At 41.3% G+C, this 24,680-nt stretch overlaps 1 protein-coding gene across 1 annotated transcript in view; it reads left to right on the top strand.

Moving 5' to 3' along the window:
* The first annotated feature begins 576 nt into the window (after positions 1-576).
* Positions 577-24,680, top strand: part of epha8 (EPH receptor A8) — a 125,815-nt gene continuing 101,711 nt past the window's right edge. The window contains exon 1 of the mRNA XM_022744817.1: positions 577-664. Within this exon, the coding sequence (XP_022600538.1) occupies positions 577-664 (88 nt within the window). The remainder of the gene's footprint in view (positions 665-24,680) is intronic.

The following is a 24,680-nucleotide window of genomic DNA, read 5'->3' as shown; positions in this document are numbered from 1 at the left end:
GGGAGGGGAAAGGGTGGGGGGCTGGTCTTGACCCAGAGAGATAAACAGAAAGTGAGAGTTGGCCAGGCAGGTAGTACAGGAGGGTGTGGCAAAGGAGGGAGCATTAAGTGTGCAGAGCCGGCTGATCCTGCACTCTGATTGGCTGGTGAGACTTTGACAGACATGCTCGTCCCTCCCCCCCTCCGGCTGCCTGCCGAAAGTCTATGTATGTATGTGTGTATGTGTGCGAGGGAGCCGGCAGACAGAAGCAAGCCACAGAGGCAGGCTCTAACTCCAACCCAATGAGCTCGCAGCCCTTACACTCACACACATACACACACACACACACACACACACGCACACACACACACACACACACACACACACACACACACACACACACACACACTCCTCTCACACACACTCTCTCCTCAGCGCCGGCTCTCGCTCTCGCTTCAACCCTGGGACACAGAGGAAGAAGGAGGAGAGGAGAGAGAGGCAGCGGGTGGCAGAGTGGGAGAGTGAGGGCGAGGGAGTAAGAGAGGAAAGAGGGAGAGAGAGGCAGAGGGAGACTGGTGGGGTGTAAGGGAGAACACCATGGCTTCAGATCCGGGGCTGGCTGCGATGCTGCTATGGACTATATCACTACAGGCTCTGGGCACAGCGGGAACTAACAGCAACGAAGGTAAGAGTGTGTGTGTGTGTGTGTTTGTGTGTGCTCATTTGAAAATTAGATAATGCATCTCTGACAGCAGGGATTGACTTCATACATGTGGAGCTCCTGGAAATCTCTCTCTCACACACCTACACACACACACACACACACATATCAACAACTGTAAACACACACTCAAAGACACAGACAGTGTGTGAGTGTGTGTGTGAGTGTGTCATAACCCAGAGCATGACATCAAAGTTTGCTCCGCACAATAACTCAAAGAAATCTGGCTGATGTCGATGTGTGTGTGCATGTGTATGTGTGTGAACTTGTCTTGACATTGCTCATATTTGCCCGGGTTGCGTGTCAGCTGCAGTGACAGCGCATGTGTCTGCTGTGAGGTTAGGTAGTGACGTGAAAAGTGTGTGTGAAAGTGTGTGTGTGTGTGTGTGTCTATGCTGTTTCCTCATATGTGATCTGAAGTGAACATCTTTATGGATTTCACTTGTGTGTGTTTTCCGTTTGAGCTTCTTAAACGACGCATGCATGTGTGTGTGTGTGTGTGTGTGTGTGTGCTTCTGTATATGTGCACACACACACCGTACACGGCTCCCCTAAGCCCAGCCTGGGTTTGTTTACCTCCATCCTCCTTGTCCTTCATCTTTCCACCACGAGACGGAAAACTGTTGTTGTCACTTGTTCAACTAATGCCACACACACACACCACAGAGTCCCCCAGCGCCTCTCTATATGTGTGTATGTCTGCTTGTGTGTGTGTGTGACAGGGTTCTTGACATGGGTCTGGTCTCAGGAGGCTGAGTGACAGCAGCAATTCGACTGTAAGAGCCCTATTCGCCCCTGACGGCGAGTCTCAGCTTTAGCACTTGCTGGGGAAAAAAGCAGAAGAAGAAGAAAGAGGAAAGAAGAGATAGCGGGAGAATAGAGCGAGATCAGTGCTTTGGTTCAGGTGGGATCGCCTCAGCAGTGGAGAGGTTAGGGCAGCCACTTATCCTGTATTAAGCTCTGTAAAGTCAGGCTGCCTCGGGTCAGACAGAGCAGGAGGCACGGACTGCCGTGCAGACAGACAGACAGACAGACAGACAGACAGACAGACAGACAGACAGACGGTCTGTCCTCGTGTGTGTTGCCTCAGTGACCGCCACATTTATAACCCACCATTAAAGGCCTGTATTATTTACATGTCACATTTTATTCCCCTGTCCGCCCCTGCTGTTCCTGTAATTTCCCTCATTGACTTCCATGTGAAGTGCCCTCATCTTTTTTTCACCCCCCTCTCTTGTGTCTTTGCTATTCAGATTCATTCAGCCTCTCCTTTGCTAATGAATGATTCAGTGTAATTAGATAAATAAGGTGATAGACGGCACTTTATTTCTGTCCCGTCACCTGCTTCCTGCTCGCTGAATTCCTTTATCCCACAGTCGTCATTGAATGAGCAACACCTGACTGTCTGGATCCAGATGTAAAAGTGAGTCTGAAAACAAAGAGTTCCCTTTTGGAGAAAGTCTGTTATGTCGTCAATCATTTGTCTGCAGGTTTTCAGAGTGTAACTGCAGGAGGAGTTGTTCGCTTCGAACTTAGAAATAAACTTATAAACTGCTACTAAAACTAGATCGCTACAACAAAATAATATCTGCTACGCAAAACCATTTAAACCAATACCACACTTTGATCATATATACTACAGACAGATAATAGGTAAATCTGCATTTTCTCTTAAAGGATCCACCTGTTCTTAATGGTCATCCTTCATTTCAATAGAGATAAACAGGAAACGGAGAGAGGGGTATGACATGTAATAAATGGACGTTGCAGTCATATCTTAAGTGGCTTAGGTTACAGGGACCCCCCTTAGTGTTTTTAGATGTGGTAAAAGGGTTCATAAAATAATGGAAACTGGTTGTTTCAGGGTTGGAAATAGACATGTGACAATGAAATAAATTCATTTAAAAATAATAACAAACTAGTTAATGTGGAAAAAAAACTGATGTTAAAGACAGTGTCGGAGAGTAGAAATGTTAAACGGTTTTCTCAGTATATTTATTTGTTCTGTCACGAGATGAGAACTGCAGCTTGAAAACCCATAATTGTAATGGCTTCAATTTCAACACCCCAATTAATGTGAATGTATCAGTTGGTTAGTATTCAAACCAATTTATCCCATAAAGACCTTCTTGCTTCATTAAAAAAAAAAAAGCAGTCAGTCAGAGAGTTGTGAATGTAAATGAGATTTTGCTCTTATCCCACACACTTATTCATCTAAATAAAAACAAATCAATATGTCAAGAACCTGCTGAAGACTAACCACTGTTTTCAGTTTAGTGACTAGGGGGCAAAATTGTGATTAAAGCCCAAAGAAAATAGCTGATGTCAAAAAGATAATTGATCGCGTTCAAAAATGATAGTAGTGGAAATTAAATTTCTGGTGTGTGCTTTGGTTTGGCAGCAGTCCGACTCCGGGGCAATTACAAATATAACATGTACATGGACGAGATAACCTCCGGAATGAACGAAGAGCTGGAAATTAAATTGGTGGAAGAACAGGTAACTGTTCACACAGCCGCGTGGAGCTCCACTCGACAACACACACACACACACACACACACACACACAACACTGCCACACAGGACAAACAGTGTGACTGGGTTTTGTACGTATGTTCGATGTACGAGCAGCAGCCGTGGACAGCCATTTTGTTTTTGCTCACTGTTCAGTCATATTCATCTTGAGCAGATACATACAGTGTTTCTATAAGGGTGATTATACACATCTACACTGCTGACTGACAGCAAGCAGTGAGGTTTTGAATCATATGTATGTGAATCTTCAACCCCTGTCATGTGTCTGTGTTGGAGCGTTGTTCGTGTGCACCATACATGAGTGTGTATGTGTGATAAGGGGGGGGGGGGGGGTCAGAGATGGAGGAACGAAGAGACAGAGGGAAAGCTTAATATGTTGACGTCTCGTAACATGTTTTGCATGTTTCTCCTTTGGAAGACGTGAGATACTGAATCTTGCAGTGAATCCTGAGAGACAGGGTAATTATTATAGAATCAGAATGCTGCTTTTTTTCTTTTCTATCCACTAACAGAAAAAAAAAAAAAAAAACAAGACAGGAGGATCTGGAATCAGCAACAGACCAGCAGGGATGTAGAGGAGGAAGGTAAAACCTCTTCAGCTCAGCTTACCCACATATTTCGTTTGCAGGGACGGGGTTTAGCACCTTATGGAAATAAGTCACAGAAATCGTTGGAAGTGCTGCAGCATCAGGGGTTAAGTTGAGGTTATTTAATTTCAAAATGTTTTCTTTTATGACGTAAAAAAATAAAGCGCTTTAACTTGCATGCCATTGTGGACCTGTGAAAACCACGTATCTCCTAAACCTTCCACGAGTTAATAAAAACCAGTCTGTTTTTGGCTTTATAACAATGCATCTTTCACATTAACCAATAGGGTTTAAAGTAGTTTATTTAGTATTATGAGAATTTTCTCAATCCATAAAGCAAAACCTAATCCTCCAATTCATGTAAACAAACACTTTTAAAAATCACTGAATTTGGAGATACATGGTTTTCATTGGACAGCGACAATAGACTATTATCTATATATAATATAATAAATAGATAATATCTCCAAACTTCCGCGTCATTCTTTACTGTGAAAAATGCTTAAAAATAATTACCAACAATTATACGATTCTTCATTATGGGAGGTTTTGACTGCGTAGCACAATCACCAACGCATTTCAGCATCCCACAATGCATCTTCACGTAAGATATATGCAGGCTGATATGTGTGAATTTATCATTATTAGTAGTATTGGCTGTACGGAGACCCAAAAGGTTCAAAATGTTATGAATAAATAAGACATTTAAAAAATTAATCATATTAATAAATGGTGATCATATATGTATATACAGTGAAGCTTTTCTTTTTTCTAATTTATACTTGTGAAATATAGTTTATAATGTGAAATGTTATTTTAGGTCTCTTTTTTTCCTATTCCATTTTTTTATTTCTTTATTGCATAGTCCATTTTTTTCACACTAACTTTTTGCCTTTATTTCACCTCCTTTCATCACAAAGTGTTCGTCTGCAAGTCAAGACGAACGGTTTAAAGCCAGTTACGTGATTGGCTGTTCACTCAGCCTCACAGAAACAACACCAAACACATTCTGATTTAAAAACTGCTTCAATGAAATAAAAACAACCTACAATAAAATGATATATTGTACTGTATTATCTGACAAATTCATCGTCTCTGTTTACTCACACGATTGTTTACTTCATAATGTTTTAAGTTTTGAACATGTTGGGTCTCTGTAGTATTTTCCTGCAGTACAAGAACAAAATTGAGACGCTTAGTTTTTAGATTTTGCTTCAGACGCTTTTCCGCGCTGACAACAAAGAATCAATAAACATTACACACTTGCACTAGAAGAGAAACTTTCTTTTCCGGCGAAGTCTAGGGAAGCTCTAAACTCCGAACCGCAGCAGTAAAAGTGCTTCAAACAGGAGCCGTTTGGTGCCGAAACAATTGTGGGAGTTATCACTGAATCTCTGTTATTTTGTGCGATGAAAAAAGGGCCACATTAAAGTTATTGGCACGCAGCAGCGATCATCAGTGTTTGAATCAGCCTTCAGAAAAATCACACAGGGAGTAACAAATGAAGACCGATCTCGGTGTATTTCCAGCAGCTCCCACATTTTGTCGTGTGTGTGTGTGTGTGTGTGTGTGTGTGTGTTTGTACTGAATCATTTGCCTGTATGGAGGTGGTGGTTTCCCTGAGCATCTACTCCTGTCTGCGGGTTCTGTCCCCGATTCAACTCCTGCACACCGTTTCACATTTCCAGCGAGGATAGAGCGCGTTCCTTCAGGTTGTTGTTAGTACTGAGGAACATGAAAAGACCCATGCAGAGAGCAGGACTCGCTGCTAATGAGCAAACTGTAGGTGGATGACTATTACCACATACCTCTGCTGCAGGAGGACCAACAGGAGAGAGCGAGACGCAGGCAGGGAACAATGAATAACAGTAAAGATTTTCTTTTTGCATTATTTTAAGATTTGAACACTTCATTTGGAAGCTACAAAATCACAGGGAAAACAGGAAGTGAAGTTGAAAGGAGCCAGACTGGTAGGAGCTGCGGTTTTTCCTCTTTGTGCAATAAAAGGCTACGACAATTTTTTTTTATTTTTTTTTCTGTGGAAAAAAAAAAAAAAATCAACACTCCAATCGTTTGACACTATTTGTATTGATCTCTCCTCAGTCAATAAAGTAACTGCTGCATGTTTTGTAACATCACATGAGAATTTGTCATAATGAATAGCTCGGAGGGGAAAGCTTTCTGCAACAGAAACAGAAAAAAAAAACCACGTTTAAGCTGTTGTGCTAAGCGCTGAAGTTGCTGCAGTGTGTGTTGCTCAAGGACACTTTAGCAGCTTTGCTGACAAGGAGAGATGTTTTCCCTTCACAGTGTCTCATATTTCAGCTCCTAACACCTTTCACTGACTCTCGGAGCTGCTCGTTTCCTCCTCCTCCTCGTCCTCCTCTTCCTCGCGGCACACTGTGGCCAAACCCTATCCTGTAAGTCTCACGCATCAAAAATAGATCAGCGGCCTCATCAATCAGTCTGTCAGTGAGTTTCTCGCGCTTCTTTTGTTTGTTTTGCTCAGTCGCTTACAGCTGTCAGTTTCCCGGTCAATAATGGATAGAGGAGCATTAGGAGATGCGGCAGGATCTAGGAAACGTCTATCAGGGGGTTACGCTTCTGTGCTCGCAGAGCTCTGTTTTAATTACTGAAGATTTCACCTTGAAGCTATGAAAGAAAGGCTATAGTAGCTGTATGAATCGCAAATCTACTTCTCTGTATCCCTTTAAAAGCAATACTTCACACCAGTCATGTCAGTAATTGCTAACATTGTCTTGCTCCTTGCCTCATGACCCTTTCTCACTTCCTGCTCAGCAGCAGCAGCAGTAGTTTCTTGTGTCGTCCTGAAGGGGGGAAAGCGTGTATGTGCAGCGTTGTGGGAGCGCATTAAAAACCCGGAGAGGGCGTGAACCTTTCCTCTCCCTCTGTCCACCGGTTTGTCTTAACACAGGTTTGCTATCAGCTGACCGGCTGCTCCCCCTTTTTCTCCCTAAGGCACCGGTCTTTATTGAGACATCAGCCTTGTTAGCCAGCTGTCGACAGGAATATAGGAGCTACCAGATCAATACGGCTGGGTCTGCCAGTCCTCCTGAGCTGCAGCCAGAAGCGAGCGAGGCCTCACAAAGCACGGGCCTCTCTTGAGCCCTTTCCACCCATTAGCAGGACCCGATGCTGGGCTGGCCAGAGTTCAGCCGCCCCTGGGCCGGCTCTGCCGTGTGCTCTGTGATTGCAGCTGTATCGCTGGGTAATTTATGTTTCTCCGCTCTGCTAGAATGTGGGGTAGATGATCCCTCGCCGAAATAGCTGAGGATAAAGCAAAGAGTGAGAGACGGGAAGAGAATGTTGTAGGCGACGCTTGACAGCTCTGTAATGGGATGGTGTTGTGGTTGTGTTAGCACATCCCTCCTGGAGAGAGATCTCTATGATGTTCCCTTCATGGGGACTGATGAATGACGGAGATCTGGCGCTGCAGCAACAGCCTCCTCTCCTCTGTTATAGACAGACAGAGGAACACAGCGTGTGTTAGAAACAAAAGAGAGGCTGTGTGATAGAGGGATGCGCCGAGAGAAGAGGGAGCAGAGGAGAGAGAGACGAGTGTGAGGCGGTCACGGCGAGAGAACAAAGTGAGACGGAGAGAGGGAAAGAGAGGGAGGCAGCTGTCTCAAATGCGTCTCTTCAACTTCCATCGGTGGGTGTCTTTATCAACACCAGCGGAGAGCGTCAAGCTGATAATTTGCCGCTCTCAATTCCCTTCAATCCATTAAAGGATTTAAATGTTCATTAAGTTTAATGGAAGCCCAGCGAAGGTCTAATATGCTCTGATAAACGCTGGCAAACCTGCCAACCTGTTCCAATTGCTGCGGCAACAAAGAGCCGTCCAAGTAATAAGGTCAAACTCAAAGTTTGTGCTCAGCTCACTTTGTGAAGAGCGTTTTCCTCTGAGTCACCGCGGCTCCAACAGCATCAGGACGTCATGTGTGAATTCATCAACAAGTCCTCCAAACTAAACGACTAAACAGGTGATGCTTGTCATTACCTACCTATATTTTTCCGCTGACGCCCCCTTCAGCAGGACATTATTTCTCAGTCTGCTCCAAAATTAATTTGACTGTTCAAAGAACGATTCGATGGTTTTCTGATCTTCCACCTCTGTTGCTGAGGTTTCGTTGAGTTCAGGTAAATAAAAGTACCTGGGGAAAATAGTGGTCATGCTTAAATGAAACAAACTGATGATGGGAAACGATGATCTTTTGATCTCTAAGCAGGAGCGGAGTCCGGGGATCGCCTTCATTACTACAGACCAAACCCTCGATACCTTGTTTCTAGTATGCAACTATTTCTTGCACATTTGAAGAGATTCAGCAGGTCTGCAGTGACATTGTGAATTTTTGTGAAATATCCCATATTTTTTGTGAAATATTTTTTTCATACATTATATATTTTTTATGTGCTAAAATTCATCACCACAACAATACTGGGAGCTCGATTGAGGTAATATTCCCTTATTTTGGCTGTAAGCAAATATCTGCTGAGAAATAACTTTAAAGACACACTATGCAATTTTTTTTTTTTTTTAAAGAACCGACTTTGTGTTTGTGGCTCTCCTCTACTTGTGTTATGTTATAAATGAACTGCACTTCTATAGCTCTTTTCTAGTCTTGTCGACCACTCAAAGCACCAACTTCACACAGTGTCTTTTCTTTACATTAAGCGTTTTCTATCACACACTCGCACACCGTTGATACATCGGCCCAAGACCGGAGGAGCCGGGGATCGAACCACCAACCTTCTGATTACTGGACGACCCGCCTTACGTCCTCAGCCTGTAATTGGCCACGTTTGTCTCCTTGTTTTAAACGTTGCATAATTTTACTTAAATAACAGAGTCACTAATTGGTTACCAGTATTCATGATTCCGAATGGTTTACCTGTAATACTTGAGAGCTTGTGGTGCACATTTTAAATCACTGCTGCTTGAGTGAGTGAATGAAAGAGTAACTGACACGAAAAGACTAGCAAACTAGCACAAAGTAAACACTGGTGTCAGCCCTTTATGAAGATTCTTTTCTCTGCCACTGCTGCTCAGTCAGTGGGTTTGTTGGCCCAACACTAACCTCACTAAGAGGTGAAGAACGTTCTCCTCCTGCTCTGAGAGAGGAGGTCCTCCTCAGGTGAACCCAAACATCAGCTGTTTCAGGTATTTGAAAAAAACGACGCTGTCACTTTTTTTCCGGTGAGGACGATCTAGAGCTCAAACAGTTTGCAGGAGTTTAGATTAGCGCTCTAATTGCGGCAGGTAAGCCGGATGCTCACGTATGATGTAGTGAGCCCCAAACCGGCCGTGATGCGGGCTGATGGATCTCTCCCTCAGCCTGTTTCCATAAGGAAATAATGCGTTTTACACACAGTAATCTGTCCATATATCACAGGCCTGATGTAATTAATATGTGGCGAGGGAGGAGGCGCGGGGCAGATAGCTCATCTCTCATCTGATGAAAATCCAGACACACGTGCATACACAATGCAAACAGATGCACACGGGCACACAGTTATGTAGACATGTGCTGTCTCACACACACACACACACACACACACACACACACACACACGCTCCACCTAACCAAGTTATGTGTGTGGCTATGATATTAATGCCTGGTATATGTCAAGCATTAGTCTAAAGGGAACAGAAGCGTTTATAATGTCTTAACTTTCACACACAGATAATAGGGGAGAAAGAGAGAAGGAGGAGAAGAGGAGGAAGTGAATAAATGAAATGAAGGGTATTTTAGAAAAAGGTTTGTAAAAGTCTATTTCAATGTCTTGCATCAGCGCCTAGCCTGTGAGTTACCTCCTGCTGAAGTAACCACAGCATTTAGTGTTCAAAAAAAAAAAAAAAAAGTAAGTTCGAAACACCCTCTCCTTGTTTGGAGGACAGGACTGTTTTTGTGGTAAATGAAGCCTAACAAGAACCTTTGCCCGTCCTGACCCGCTGACTTTTACAGTGTACTATCACCATTTTACAGCAAATTCATCATTAGCTCAAGACACATTCAGAGCACAGGCTGAGACATGAGGAGTATTTCTAGATCCTTTAGTGATATAATGTTTAACAGTCAAAATACCTCACAAAGGTTAGAAAAGGTTGGCTGTCAGACGAGGGAGACACTAATTTAGCATTTACAGCACAAAGCTCCCGGACTGCCAAGCCACTGTGCCAAGTTTATTTTATTTATTACCACTTGTAAAAATGTGAAACACCACTTGCTGGGTGTGTAAGTTTATCCTTAAGTGCAAGTGCAATTTGACAAGTGCAATTTGAAACTCATATCCTTATATATTTCTATTTATATATATTTATATATATATATGTATAATACATACACACACGCACACACACATATATGTATATAAATATTTTAATATTTTGTATTTATCTTTATCTTTATCTACTTCATATTCTTTATTCTTTGCTGAAGGAGCAACTGTAACTCAACCTAATTTCCCCCTGGGAATCAATAAAGTATAGGTCCTGTAAAACTACACAGAGCAAATTTAAAGATATCATGGCTGATTGGAAAGTTGCCATTATTTAAAAAGAAAAAAAAAGAAAACTAATGTGGAATAAATAAAGACCCAAACTGCAATAGTTAAGCCCAGAAAGAGAAAGAAGGGGACAAGATGAAGATCTTTCAGACATCTGTTTCAGTGATGTTTAATGGGACGATTCAGCAGCAGCTAACCCACAAACAGAGCCAAAGCAGGGAGCCCAACAGCTCCTTTACTCTCCTCTCTCTGCTCTCTGTCATCTTCTGTCTTCTGTTCATAACCGGCCCTTTTAAATGCATGAAGCTAAATTCATTCATTTACTCGCACTTGAACTAGATTAACAACAAAGCCTGTGTATCCCTGAAAGGCTCCGGAGCTGAGACAGTGCTGGTGACTCTTCTTGGCTGTGATGACAGAAGTTGGAGTTAGCTCAGCGCTGCAACTTTCCACACTCCCGACACATCACTCTGTGTGGAAAACAAACACATTAATACAGCAGCATGTCATCACATTAAGTGTAAGAATTTATGCTTTGATACTGAGTCGTGCACCTCGCTTCTCTCTTGCTGCTGTTTCTATCTTCTATCTTTAGGCTGTTGTAGTTGTTGCTAATAACGTCGTGTTTGCGGTGTCACTGCATGGACAGCTGGTGGCAGCGTGACGGCGCTCATTCAGGCGTACAGCATCAGGACTTTGTCTTGACTAAGCTGCGCCGTGCATGCGCGCACACACGCATACACACACACACAAATACACACACACACACACACACACACACACACAGAGGGACATGTAGATATGCACGTGCATGTGAACACTTACTAAGAGTGCATCAAGACTGTTTCGTGATGAGAGAATTTAGTCATTAATCACAGTCGTCATCTGTGATGCCCCGCGGGAACACTGGCTCTGTGCTTCATGCTAACATGTTCCGTTGGCTAAAGTGATCCTGGTCCCAAAAAGATGAAATGTGATCAGCTAAGTTGGTGATAATCAGAGGTAGACAAAGCATACAGCTTCCTTACTTGAGTCAAGGTATAGATACTCAGATTTTCACTTGGAGTACTTGCTTTAAAAGCCCAGGTCTTATACTTTTCCTGTGTTTTATTTGAAGTGTTGATCCATAAGAAGATATATTTGTGGTTTTAAGAAACAAAAAACTCAATGTAGTTTTAGATCCCAGGCTTCTGCAGCTCTAGTAACAACAGGTCAGTCAGCCAATTAGAAGAGAGGAGGCTCTGAACCTCTCTTCTGATTAGCTGACTGTTTTCTGAGTGATCCAACAAAAATATAGCATATATATATATATATATATGTGTGTGTGTGTGTATAGCAGGGCGGGGCTTGGGTGTGGCTGAGAGCAGTGACTGCTTTGACAAAGTTACAGAAGTCCTTGCAGCTCCTTTTAAGGCTCAGTTTCCGAATACGAGGACAGCCTTTTCTTATTCTTCCATTTTTTTGGCAGTGATGAAGTTTGGTTGTGGCAAACACTGCTAACATTTAAAAAGAAAGGAATCTTTCTTTCTAAAATTTCTTACTTGAATTTCAGATAAGGCCGTGGACTCTGGTCAAGCATCTTCTGCCACATCTTTATCTAAGGTAGCCATGGTTAGGACACTGCCAGGTTCACACTGAGCTGATGAAACATGACTAACAGTGGAGGAGTTCGCTGCGATTGTTTTTTCTTCTGTGAGGAACACACCGATGGTCTAGCACATTTTTCAAAATGAAAGGAAATTAATTCCACTAACTAAAAGCTGCTCCAAAGTAAGAGTACTTCATAGAACTGTAGTGGAGTCAAAAGTACAATATTTCTCTTTTAAATGTAGTGGAGTAAAAGTACAGAAGTACAGATACTCGAAAAACACACTGAAGTACAACACTGAAGTTTAATTAGTTACTGTCCACCCCTGGTGATAATGGACAGATTACTTTTTACTATTATAATTTCAGATGATGTCAAGCAGCTCAAAATCAGTATCCTGATGTGGGCTTGACAGAAAAGACTCTGCTAAGTCAAGGTAATTACTGTTCGAATAGTCTATAATAACCTATATAAGTCATCTAGTTGTATTTAGTTTTTTTCTTGCCGAGTAGCGCTGTCCGGGAGGTTAGGAACCACTGCTTTAACTGCCCTCACTAGTTTACCACACATATTTTATATGTTACTTGAGGTTTTCATGAAATGGCATCATTAGCCCATATAGTACAGTACAGTATGTGGCCCACTTTATGTTTTCCAGCTTTAGATGTTGCAGACACTTTCCTCTTTTTAAGCACACACACTCCAGAGCGGAGATATTGATGCGACCGTGGCACGTTAGACACACAGACTGACAGTAATTATCAGCATTCATCATTAACCGTAAGCCAGGGATGATAAGAGCTCTTTATGTAAAATGTCAGCCCACTGAAATGATGAAAATGATTAAAGGGCATCAGTGTGAAATAGAGACATACATGCTGCAGCGGGGCTGAAACGAGCTGACAGCGCGGGGGCCTGCGGGTGGAGCAGAGACTGTGAAAATAAATAAAGAATAAAAGTAATTTTATTTATTAAAGAGGAAGGCAGAGGGAGAACTGGGCTAGTATAGAAACCACAAAAATCTCTGGGCTACAAGTCGAGTCTGTATTGATAAAATATCACTGTCGTCCTAACTCAACTATTCTCTCTGCTCCAGTTCAGCACTGCTAACCTCTGTGTGAACTCTCTCTACCATAAATCAATAAGTTGAGACATACTGTGTTAGTTTTGGCACCGGCAGAACATGTTAAAAGTCGGGTGCTCTGTTCTGTTCAGCAGGTGTCGCAGACAACGTCAACCCACATCTCTGTGGAGGCTATCGTCTGAAGGTATCACGCTGTCATCTGCTTTTAGCCTCTTTTGTCTCTCTTCTTCTTGATTTCAGCTCCCCTCTTCGCACTCACCCCCTTCCCTCTCCCCTTCCCTTTCTTTCCTCACCTCTCCTCTTTACCTGCTCTATAAATAGCTCCGCATGCCTCTCCTCCACTACGTCTATACCCTTCTCGAATCTTTCCCAGGGGAAGCCAGGCGGGCCTGGGCAGCAGTATGGCCTGCTATTCACTCCTCTCCCCTGGGAAAAGGATGAGCCTCGCTGGCCCTGAGCATCTTCCACCCTCCATCATGCAGCAAACACGATGCCTTGCAGGGATATACAAAGCAGGGCCTCATGCCCCAGCCTGGGAGCTCCTGCTAAAATAAGATATGAGGGATTGTGCTGGGGTGCGCTGGCCAGTGTAAACCAAATCATCTCGTCACTACTCCAGCAGAGGAGAAGAAAGTCCACTGCCCACTCTTTCTCAATCTTGTGATTTTGGAGAGGCGTAAACTGGGGTGTGTTTATTTATTCTTTATTTTTTTATTTTTTTATTCATAGAAAAAGCGCTGTCTCTAGTGCATTTTGTGCTGATATTATAGAAAAAGTTTCGCAGTGCACAGTTCCTTGCTTCATTTCCATAACAATTTTGGATGCTCTGGCGGTGATGATGATGTGTGCTGTTGTGCCTCCTGTGTAAAAAGACTTGTAGGTTACAGAAACAGCAGATCCATGTGTGCATGCAATGGGATGGACCATTTTTGGCATAGTTTGTTCTGTCATTTGCAGCTTTGGTGATGAGCTTTATACGCATGAATCCCTGACTGAAACAGATTTCATGTCCTTGCTGCTTATCGGTCAAGAAATGGCACATACGCATCCACTAATACTTTTCATTTGCAGAAATTAAGTTAATATCTACATTTCATATTTCCCATTTAGATCATTTGTTAAAGCTCCAAATTTGACACTTCTCCTGTGTTTTATTTGAAGTGTTGATCCACAAGAAGATATATTTGTGGTTTTAAGAATCAAAAACCATCTCAATATAGTTTTACATCTCAGGCTTCTCTATGGAGCTCTGGTAACAACAGGTCAGTGAGCCAATCAGAAGAGAGGAGGCTCTGAGCCTCTCTTCCGATTGGCTGACTGTTGTAAAAATATAGCAGATTCCAGATGAACACTCAGAGAAACCAAATCCTGCAAGGTTGGATGGTGGGTCCAGGTGGGCGGGGCTGAAAGCACTGTCTGCTTTGTTGTGACATCACAAAGTTACAGAAGTCCTGACGGCTCCTTTTAAGGCTCAATTTCTGAACACAGGCTGTGTGCATTTCTCTGTGGACTGAGGCTTTGATACTTTCAAGGTATTAATATAGAACCTAGACCTGCTTTATAATCAAACAACACATTTATAGAATACGGGACCTTTATTTATATGGAAGGACAAAAAGTTAAGTTTGACATTGATACATCAGTAACATATTAAAATTCTGTGCTGTGCTTGTTGTCTCCTGTAACATTGATCTGGCAAAATCAACAAATCAAAAATGCATGAGACAGGTAACGATTTCATCAAAAAAGTATCAAGTATGTGTCAGAGTCCCATTACTCTGGGATAATGCTAGAAACTGTTTAGTTCACCTCACAAATCAAGTCTTCAGTGCCAGCTCTGTTTGCTGGTGTCCTGAGGGGCCCTGCTGTGCTGCATGGTGCCCAGTTGCAGCCTGTAAAGTCCTTTTCTCTGTTTATTATATTTTCATGGTGTTAAATGTTATAGACTTGATTTTTTGGGCACATTGAACTTTTTTTTCCTACAATTATCCCAAAGCAACTGGACACTGCAACTGGCTTGGGCATTTTTTTATTTGGTAATTTTCAGATATTTTCAAGTCTTTCATTTGTGAATGTGTTTACAGCTGATTGTGTGTAAAAACGTGTGTGTTCTAATTTCCACATTTGCCTGATAATGAACATCTGTGACTCAAACGCGTCCAGTCATGTCCTCAATATTTTTCCCATTTTTGGTGCGACTGCTTATCAAAACCAGCGCTGGCAGAAGTACTAAGATCATTTACTTAAGCAAAGTAAACATGCTTTATTACAAGTAAAGGCCCTGCATTCAAACTCCTGCATAAACAAAGAAGAATTATCAGCAAAATGAAGTTGAGGTATCAAAAGTAGAAAAATCTCCCCTGTGATGAGCTCTAACTGCTTTATATACAGTTAGATACTTAAGTCCAGTGGTTCCCAACATAAGGGGTCAGGCCCTTCCACCAGGACACAAACTAAATCTGGGGGGACCAGAGATGATTAAAGCTGTGCTACACTAATGACACTACATTTTTTGGTATAATACTGTATAATTGTACATCTTTAGGCTTTAAAAAGTGACTTAAATAAAACCAAATAAGCAGTTTAAAGGGGAAATGTCTTTTTAGTGTAACTGCTAACAACACATACACATCTGAAACATGTCAAGAGGCCACAACTACACACTGTTACATGAGAAGGTTGACACCACTGTCTGATTGTGTGTAAAAATGAGAATTCACTGTTTTACTGGGGGTTATGTGCAAATGTGTTAATTAATGAGATCTTGATGTGCTGGAGGTTGAATTTTGTCACTTTTGGACAGAGCTGGGCTAGCTGTTTCCCTAGCTTGTTTATATGCTAAGCTACGGTAACCTCATATTTAAAGGTCCCATAGTTTCCTCTTCTCCTGTGTTTTTTTTTAAGTGTTGATCCATAAGAAGATACTGTATATTTGTGGTTTTAAGAACCAAAAACTATCTCAGTGTAGTTTTACATCTCCTCTCTCAGGCTTCTCTCTGAAGCTCTAGTAACAACAGGTCAGTGGAGGAATCAGAAGAGGCTCTCCTCTGATTGGCTGACCACCTGATCACCTGTGAGTGATTCAATAAAAATATAGCAGATTTCAGATGAACACTCAGAGAAATCAAATCCTGGAAGGTTGGATGGTGGGTCCAGGTGAGCGAGCCTTGGGGTATGGCTGAAAGGTAACTGCTTTGTTGTGACATCACAAAATTACAGAAGTCATAACTGCTCGTTTTAAGCTTCAGTTTCTGAATACAGGCTGTGTGCATTTCTCTGTGGACTGAGCGCTTTGATACTTTCACAGTATTAATATAGAACCTAGACCTGCTTTATGATCAAAAAAGACATGGAAACCTCACTTTCTACAATATGGGAACTTTAACAGATATGAGAGATGTATTAACCTTCTCATCTAACGCTCCACCAGAGAGCGAATGAGTAGATGTCAAACTGTTCCTTTAACAATGCATTTTGTATTTCTATAAGCTTGTTCGTTTTCTTATGTGAAATTTCCATCAGAAATGTAGTGAAGTAGAAGAATGATGTAGCATGAAATGGAAATAATCAAGTACACGCAGATCAGAATAGCACTTAGAAACAGCACCTTGTTTCTTTCCACCACTGATCAAAACATTTTCTCAGCTGAAAGTCAGTGGAATGAAAATTAAGCTGTTATTCCAAAGAGGCCATTTTCAGTTTGTCTTTGAACACGAAAAAAAAACAAAAACATGGTGGTTGCAAAAATGGAATAGTATGTGCCAGTGGGTTTGTTCTGCTCTTTTTTTTCATTTTGGTTTTTGTATCTACTATCATATGTCAAAACTCTAATGAAAACAGGAAAATAGCCAAACCTAAAGACGCAGGCTTTTCCCTCATATATGCTAAGATGTGTATATGTGTCTCTGTGTATCTGAGCTTGTGGCTGGTTACTGTTGTTTGCACTTGTTGGCTCTGTTTACCACTTTAAACCTCTAAAATCTCATTCCCGGCTCTCTCCATACAAACAGAGCAGAGTTCAGAGGGAGAAGATGAAAAGCGGAAAACAAAGTGTTTTTTGGAGGGGGGAAACGTCTGCATCAGAGTGTCATAATAAGTCTCTCAGCAGTCCTCTCCCTCCGTCCGTCCGTGCTGCTTTCTCTGCACCAAGGACAAAATGCTTACACCACAATGGAGACGCAGGGAGAAAAGAAGGGCCTCTGGGGAGAGAAACTTCAGGGAGAGTTTGGAGAGAGATGAGAGGAGGAGGAGGAGGAGGAGGAGGAGGGAAGAAGGTGAGTGTAGGTGTAGAGGTAATGAGATGAAGCTTTAATGATCCCTGTGGGGAAAATAGGCCACTGCTGCAACAAATACTAAGAGAAAGAAAAAGAAAAAAGGAAAGAAAGAGCGTCACATCGAAGATGAAAAGACGTTACTATATATACAGTAAGAGCATCACCACTGACCAACCCACCGTTTTAGCTCGACTGATTCTGGATGAATATGTATGGAAAAGCATGGACAGCAACAAAGGTAACTGAGACAGCATTAATACAGCCAACAGTGTATGTGAGAATAAACATGAAAATGTGTAGTCCCCTTGTCTACTATATGTCAAATCCGGGAAAACACTGGGTCCATGCTAACACTACATAGCGTGCATTAGTTTGAGTTTCAAGTGTCCCTTCAAGAAGAATGATGGCATTAATCAATTCAGCAAATATATATGGTGATGTTGTTATAAAGCAACAGAGGTTTCTTTTTTCAAACCAACTCTTTATTTTAAAGGTCCCATACAGTATAGGGGTAGATGTTTATGTCTTTTTTGATTATAAAGCAGGTCTAGGTTCTATATCAATACAGTGAAAGTATCAAAGCGCTCAGTCCACAGAGAAATGCACACAGCCTGTATTCAGAAACTGATCCTTAAAACGAGCAGTTATGACTTCTGTAACTTTGTGATGTCACAACAAAGCAGTTACCTTTCAGCCATGCGCCAAGCCATGCGCCAAGCCATGCGCCAAGCCATGCGCCAAGCCATGCGCCAAGCCATGCGCCAAGCCATGCGCCAAGCCATGCCCACCTGGACCCACCATCCAACCTTGCAGGATTTGGTTTCTCTGAGTGTTCATCTGAAATCTGCTATATTTTTATTGGATCACTCAGAAAACAGTCAGCCAATCAGAAGAGGGGCTCAGCCTCCTCTCTTTAAAAAAACATGACAACAATAGTGGGTTTCCTCCGGGTACTACCTCCCACAGTCCAAAGACATGCAGGTTGACTGGCGACTCTCAACTGCCCATAGGTGAATTAAAGATAAGGCTACAGCGAATGAATGAATGAATGAATGACTGAATGAATGAATGAATGACTGAATGAATGAATGACAATGATCGTTCCATAACCTTTATCGTGAGTTTACAAAAGGTCCTCTAACCTTAACAAATGTCATTCCAGAGGGCATGGACAAACTACTTATTGTGCCGTTTTAATTTAGAGAACTTGTTTCTGGTTTCCTCTAACAGCCCAAAGACATGCAGGTCAGTTGAGCAGAGTTGAGACTCTTAATTGGCTGTAGGTGTGAATGTGTGACACACTGGTGACCTCTCCGGGTCGTACCTGGGTCTTTGCCCAGTGTTTGCTGTGACTCTTTCCAGGCCCTTATGACCATGAACGGCACAAACAGGTAAAGATAATGGACTAATGAAGTCTGATTGGCTTCTTAGTTATTTAAAACATTTTGGTGATTTAGTTCTTACATATACTCATGTACATGAATTTACAACAATTATTAATTATTATTATTATTAACAATATTATTATATATGTAGTTCTCATTGGTAATTGTATCCATGTTTTCTGATTGGAGCAGGTGCTACTGGTTACAAAACAGTAGAACGCTCCCAGTTTATATTCAGTATAAACCAGACCACTCACTAATGGATACCAAGCATAGTGTATTGATAGTTTCTCCAGTGTTTCTGTCACTTAGTACAATGTAAGCTAGACTCCTAGTATGGTGCGCGATAACAATCTGCTGGAGTCACACAGTTGATTTTGGTCTTTAAAGGATGAGACAGTGGATGTTCTGTATCTTTCTTACTGCCAGTAAATTCCACAAACAGACCAATGATGAAGCAACAAGTGGGGACTCCCTGATCTGAAAGTTTACAGATTTTATCCAAAGCCTGATATATCTTCTTCCTCTGTGCCACTGAGCTGCACAAAAACACATCAGTGAGCTGCACTGTTGTTCCTTCATGACCATGAAAACACCCACCACAGTTTATTCTGACTCAATCCCACAGAACATAAATACTCACTAGAGACGTAAATGTGTATTAATCTGCACCTAAAAGTAAGAAAAGCATTATTTACTCCCATTTTAGTCATTTTTGTTACAAACTACGCGCTGAACTGTTTAGGAAAAAAGAAAATTAAACACCTCTTGCTAACATCAGACGGGATTAGCTCCACCCCACTGAGACCCTCAAAGGATAACCTGTACCTATAGCTAATGGATGGATGAATGGAGGTTTGTGTCGTCGTTAAAGATCTACATCTTCAGTGGTACCCGGTGACAAAAAAAGTAGTCTAACATGATTATTTTTAATTCACAAGAATGTCTACCTATTTCTACAAGCTCTATTAATTCATTCATTATTAATTAATTCCCTGTCTACACTCTTCCAAAGTGCTGCCTGGATGCAATGGCAAGGACTGTGACAAGCCTGGCAGGTTGAGCTCTTAATATAAGCACTTCATTGTCTTCGCCTTCTTGTTTAACCCAGTTAGTACAATGGACTCCATGTTTTGTTATGATGATCGTGTTGTTGTTGATCAGCCATTTTTTTGCTTTACATCTTTCTCGGCTGCCAGGAGACATAAACTCTTGACACAGCTGGTTCCAAGAAAATCTGCATGTCTGTAACCTGCACCGCTGCTTCCTATTGATCATCTCTCCCCACCGTAAACAAGGGAACGGTAACAGAATACAGAGGCTTGATGGTGTTTTGTCGTACTGAGATTAGTGATAAGTAGAGGTGGGCTGTTTGTGAATAGATGTCTCAGAGCAGCTCTCTATCGCTCTCTCACACACACACACACACACACACACACTGTATGTGATTTTGAATGATCATCACTGATGAGAAGGTAGTGATCTGTGACAGAGAGGAGCAGCACTGAAGTTAACTTTACACTTAAGGGAGGAGTGACACTTAATGAACTGTTTTACTTTCCTGAAGAAGTTTGTTTCCAAAATGTGCACTGGGTTCTGCAGTTTTAATGTAACAAAGTTATCCCTTAACAGTTAACACTATAATAATAATAATAATGATAAATTATCTTAAATTATTATAATGCAGTTGTGAGCAGATATTATAACAGTAAAATGTTTATCAGCTATTACATGTGTCATAAAGCATTTATAATCATTGAGTCTCGACAGCTGAACTTCAAGGTTCATTCTTGATCTTCGAAAGAGTAATATCTGAACTCAAGCTCCACTTACTAAATTTCTTGCAGAACTTTCAGCTGCATCTCATGACCTTCTTCAGTGGACGGGGTTTGCTCAACATTAATAAGAATATTCATTAGAATTAAGAAACATAATAAATAAATATTTCATATTTCCTGATCATGTGAAAGATTCTGATATATTTCATATTATTACAAATTATCAATCAATCCTTATCTATTCATACACTGGTTAAAATATTCTTGTATTGGTTTTAACTATGAAATTATAATGAGTTATATTGTGTTATAAATTACTTATTAACTGCATATTAAAGCAGCTATTTATTATATTTGCAAGTGCTATATAGCTAATGTTAGCATTACTTTACTTACCAGTCTAGAACAAAGTTGTGAGTTCAGCATCAAACTTAATTGCTTTACTCACCAACAGCTGTCTCCAGAGGTGGAAAACAACTCCAATGTTAACTCTTGTCTACATCATGTCTTTTCCTCTATTGAAGTTAGCATGCTAAGTAGCTATCCCTGGCCTGTCTCATCACTTTCATTCACTGTAGCCTCCAATCTGCCCTGCAGAGGGAGTATTTTAACCTTTTGTCTTGTCAAGTGACAATCATCACCATGTGCTCCTGACAAGAAAGCGCGTTCGGTGGCAGAGAAAACTTACAAATTACCCCTTCAGCTGTTCATAAATGTTGAATGGCGGTGTTAAAATAAAGCCTTACTAGTGTTACTGAATTCATTTTTATATGCTTGACATTTTTATATGCTGTAATTTGTCTCAAAACTTACACTTCGCACATAAGTGTGACAGCATCCTCGCAAGGCAGTCATGTGGGGAAGGTGGTTGATTACTTATATTACTCATATTTTTTTACTTGCCTGGTCCAATATGGCGGCCAATGTGGCGCCTGGTGTTGAAAAGGATCAATCAAAGGGAGAAGAGACATCAGCCACAGCCTTCGCCTCTAAAGTCTCCAAAGTCTCCAAAGTCTCCAAAGTCTCCAAAGTCAACTTGACGAGCAAGTTTGTTGCGAGCTCAAAGGGAGGGTGGAGTGAGAGTTCTGTGCACTCACAGAGCAGAAATGCTCCCTCATGAGGACAGTTTTCTGCCCATGGATCTGTCCTGTCTTGCTACAGGATGACAAGATGGCATATTTTTACTGGCATAATGTGTAGTGACATATGTCAGGCTGTGGGTCATCAGTTACAGCATCACAAATACTGTCTATCATGTGTTGTGTTTGATTCCAGCTTTGAGTTCTGCTGCCATGTGTGGTTTATTTACAACCCATTTGTGTCCACAAAACCACAGTTTAGTTCCATTGTTTGTCACATGAAAGGGAGCTGAGCAAATGTCTAAATTAAATATATGCAAAAATCAGTTTAGAGTCTGTTCTCACTGTTTACATCCTCTCAAACACTAACCAGCCTCTTAACTAGGTGTTACTGCAATGAAAATACAATTTATACAGAGATGCAAAAATTGATGAGGGTGCTGATCCTCCTCACGGTGCTGAGGACCTGAGGGCAGAGGAGCTGCTTTTAAATTCCTTTGGATATTTCAAACGACATGTTCAGGGCCTCAGCTGCTAATGATGGGCATTGAGATTATCACTCTGTGAGATCTGGGGAATGTGGAGGGTAGATGACATTAAGGGGATAATTCTACAATTAGACACATGTTACATATTTTAAGACTGATTCTGATCATTTTTAAAACTTACATGTGCTTTGTGGAGTTTTCTTTTAAAAGTTACAGTATTCTCATATTCATTGTTTCTCACCAATAAAATATACTGAACAAAAATATAAACACAACACTTTTGTCTTTACTCCCATTTTTCATGAGTTGAAATAAAAGATCTAAGACTGTTTCACAAATATACCATGACAAGATCCTGAGGCCCATTTTTTGTGCCATTCATGTGCTGCCATCGCCTCATGTTGCAGCGTGATATAAACAATTCCCGGAAGCTTAAAACATCCCAGTTCTTGCATGGCCTGCAGAATCACCAGACATGTGAGCCAATGAACATGTTTGAGATCTGCATGTTCCAGTTGCTGCCAATATCCAGCAACTTTGTAGAGACACTGAAGAGGAGCGGTTCAAAACCCCCAGTCACAATCAACAACCTGATCGACTCTGTACAAAGGAGATGTGTCACACTGCATGAGGCAAATCGTGGTCACACCAGATACTGACTCTCTTCCTGGTTCACAACCCCCCCACCCCACCCCAAAAAAACGCACATCTGTTGCCCAAGTCACACAGTTTTTCAAAATAAAACTGCAAATTTTAAAGTGGGCTTTTATTGTGACCAGCCCAAGGCACACCTGGGCAGTTATCATTGTGTAATCAGCATCTTGATATGCCACACCTGTCAGGGGGACGGATTATTTTAGCAAAGGAGAAATGCTCACTAACTCAGATAGAACATTTGAGAGAAAGAAGTCTTTAGTGTTTATAGAAAGTCTTAGATCTTTAATTCTACTCATGAAAAATGGGAGTAAAAACAAAAGTGTTGCATTTCTATTTTTGTTCAGTGTACTATGTGTGTCCCTGATGTCTAACAAACGTATTACTCGCATTTCTTTCCTCATAAAACATTTGCCATTTTTTTTTAAATTTTATTGTTGATCCCGCATTGTTTACATTGATGTTTGCTTGCTACCAGTCGTCTTGCTCAGTGCTTTTATTTTGGTGCATTGCTGTAGTTATCGACTGTCAGTCTGTCAATCAACGGATCACCTGTGCTGGTCCACTGACAGGATGTGAATCACAGACAAACAAAATGGAGACTCAGTCATAAAAAAAAAATAAAACAAAACAAGAAAAAAAAAACATTGCTCCATTGCACTGCTAGTACACAAAACCTCCACAGGGCACCTTTAATACAGAAGAGAATTTATACCATCATTTAGGGAGACACAATATAATTTACAGAAAATTGTGTCGAACAGTTAAATTAATAAATAGTGTCGTTTCTTGTAATGTAAATTCTCTGGTTCATGTTCTTCCAGTCACAATAAATTAATTTTCTTATTTTGAGATTCATGGCATCTTCTGGTATAAGTGACGCCCTTACTTTCCAAAATGAAAATCATACTTTTCAAATATTGTCATGCAGCACAGCCGTGCCTTTCTTACTTGATGGTCTCGATCTGAAAAATGCTTGAAGAGACTTGCTTTAAGCCCCCGCCGTGCCTGTGTACTTGAGTGTCCTTGTGTGCTGCAATAACATGATCCACTACCTCCGCGCTCCTTTCTCTTCTATTTGCTCACAGGCACCAAATTAACAATTTGTGAATCAAAGGAGTCATTGAACATCCTTAATTCTATTCCACCTTTCATTTCACATGCCTAATTTAGTTCAGCACACCTCCCTAAACCTATCACTAGTCATCATCGGCGTTACTGTTGAAAAAAAAAAAACAGTGAAAAATAAATTTGCATTGAGAGGAAAAGGAGGGGGAGGAGGAGGAGGAGGTGGATGTGGGGGGTACCACTGGTGATGAAAACAATTATTTCTAGTCATTTTGTATTGGTGTGTTGCCGCCTTGAACCAGCAAAGGCTGAGCACATTTTCTTTTTCTTTTCTTTTTTTTTTTTTTGAGAGGTAGTAATTTATGTGGACTTGCTCTAGTAATTGGAAAGTGGGGAATTGGTGTTAGGACTGTGGAGCAAATGCAAAACAAAACTAGAAAGGATAGAAGATGTGTGTGTTTGTGTGTGTGTGTGTGTGTGTGTGTTTGTGTGTGTGTGTGTGTGTGTGCGAGAGAGAGACAGAGAGAAAGAGAGTTTGGTTTTCTGGTAAAGCTCCTCTCATCTCTGTGAAGGCTTTTATCATTTCCTCTGGTCGCAGCGCTGATGAGGAGCTTTACAGGCGGCGAGAGGAGGGAGACGAGAAGAAGAAGCTTGTTAGAGAAGGGAGGTGTTGATGAGATAATTACAACGCTGTCATAGTCCCTGTCTAGCCCAAGAGCCATGCCATCATTGTGTGTGTGTGTGTGTGTGTGTGTGTGTGTGTGTGTGTGTGTGTGTGTCTATCTATTAATGTGTGTTAGGGCGTCTTTTTGACAGAGTAACATGCTTTTTCAGAAAACGGTTCAATGCGCATTTATGATTGCCATCACATGTTGTCTGCTGTCTGTGTATGTATATACTACATACTATATGTGTGTGTTGTTGAGTGTGTGT

Source organism: Seriola dumerili, unplaced genomic scaffold, assembly GCF_002260705.1.
Source record: "Seriola dumerili isolate Sdu_G_001 unplaced genomic scaffold, Sdu_1.0 BDQW01000088.1, whole genome shotgun sequence".
NCBI classification, from domain to species: Eukaryota; Metazoa; Chordata; class Actinopteri; order Carangiformes; family Carangidae; genus Seriola; species Seriola dumerili.
This window is presented reverse-complemented; position numbering and strand designations above follow the sequence as displayed.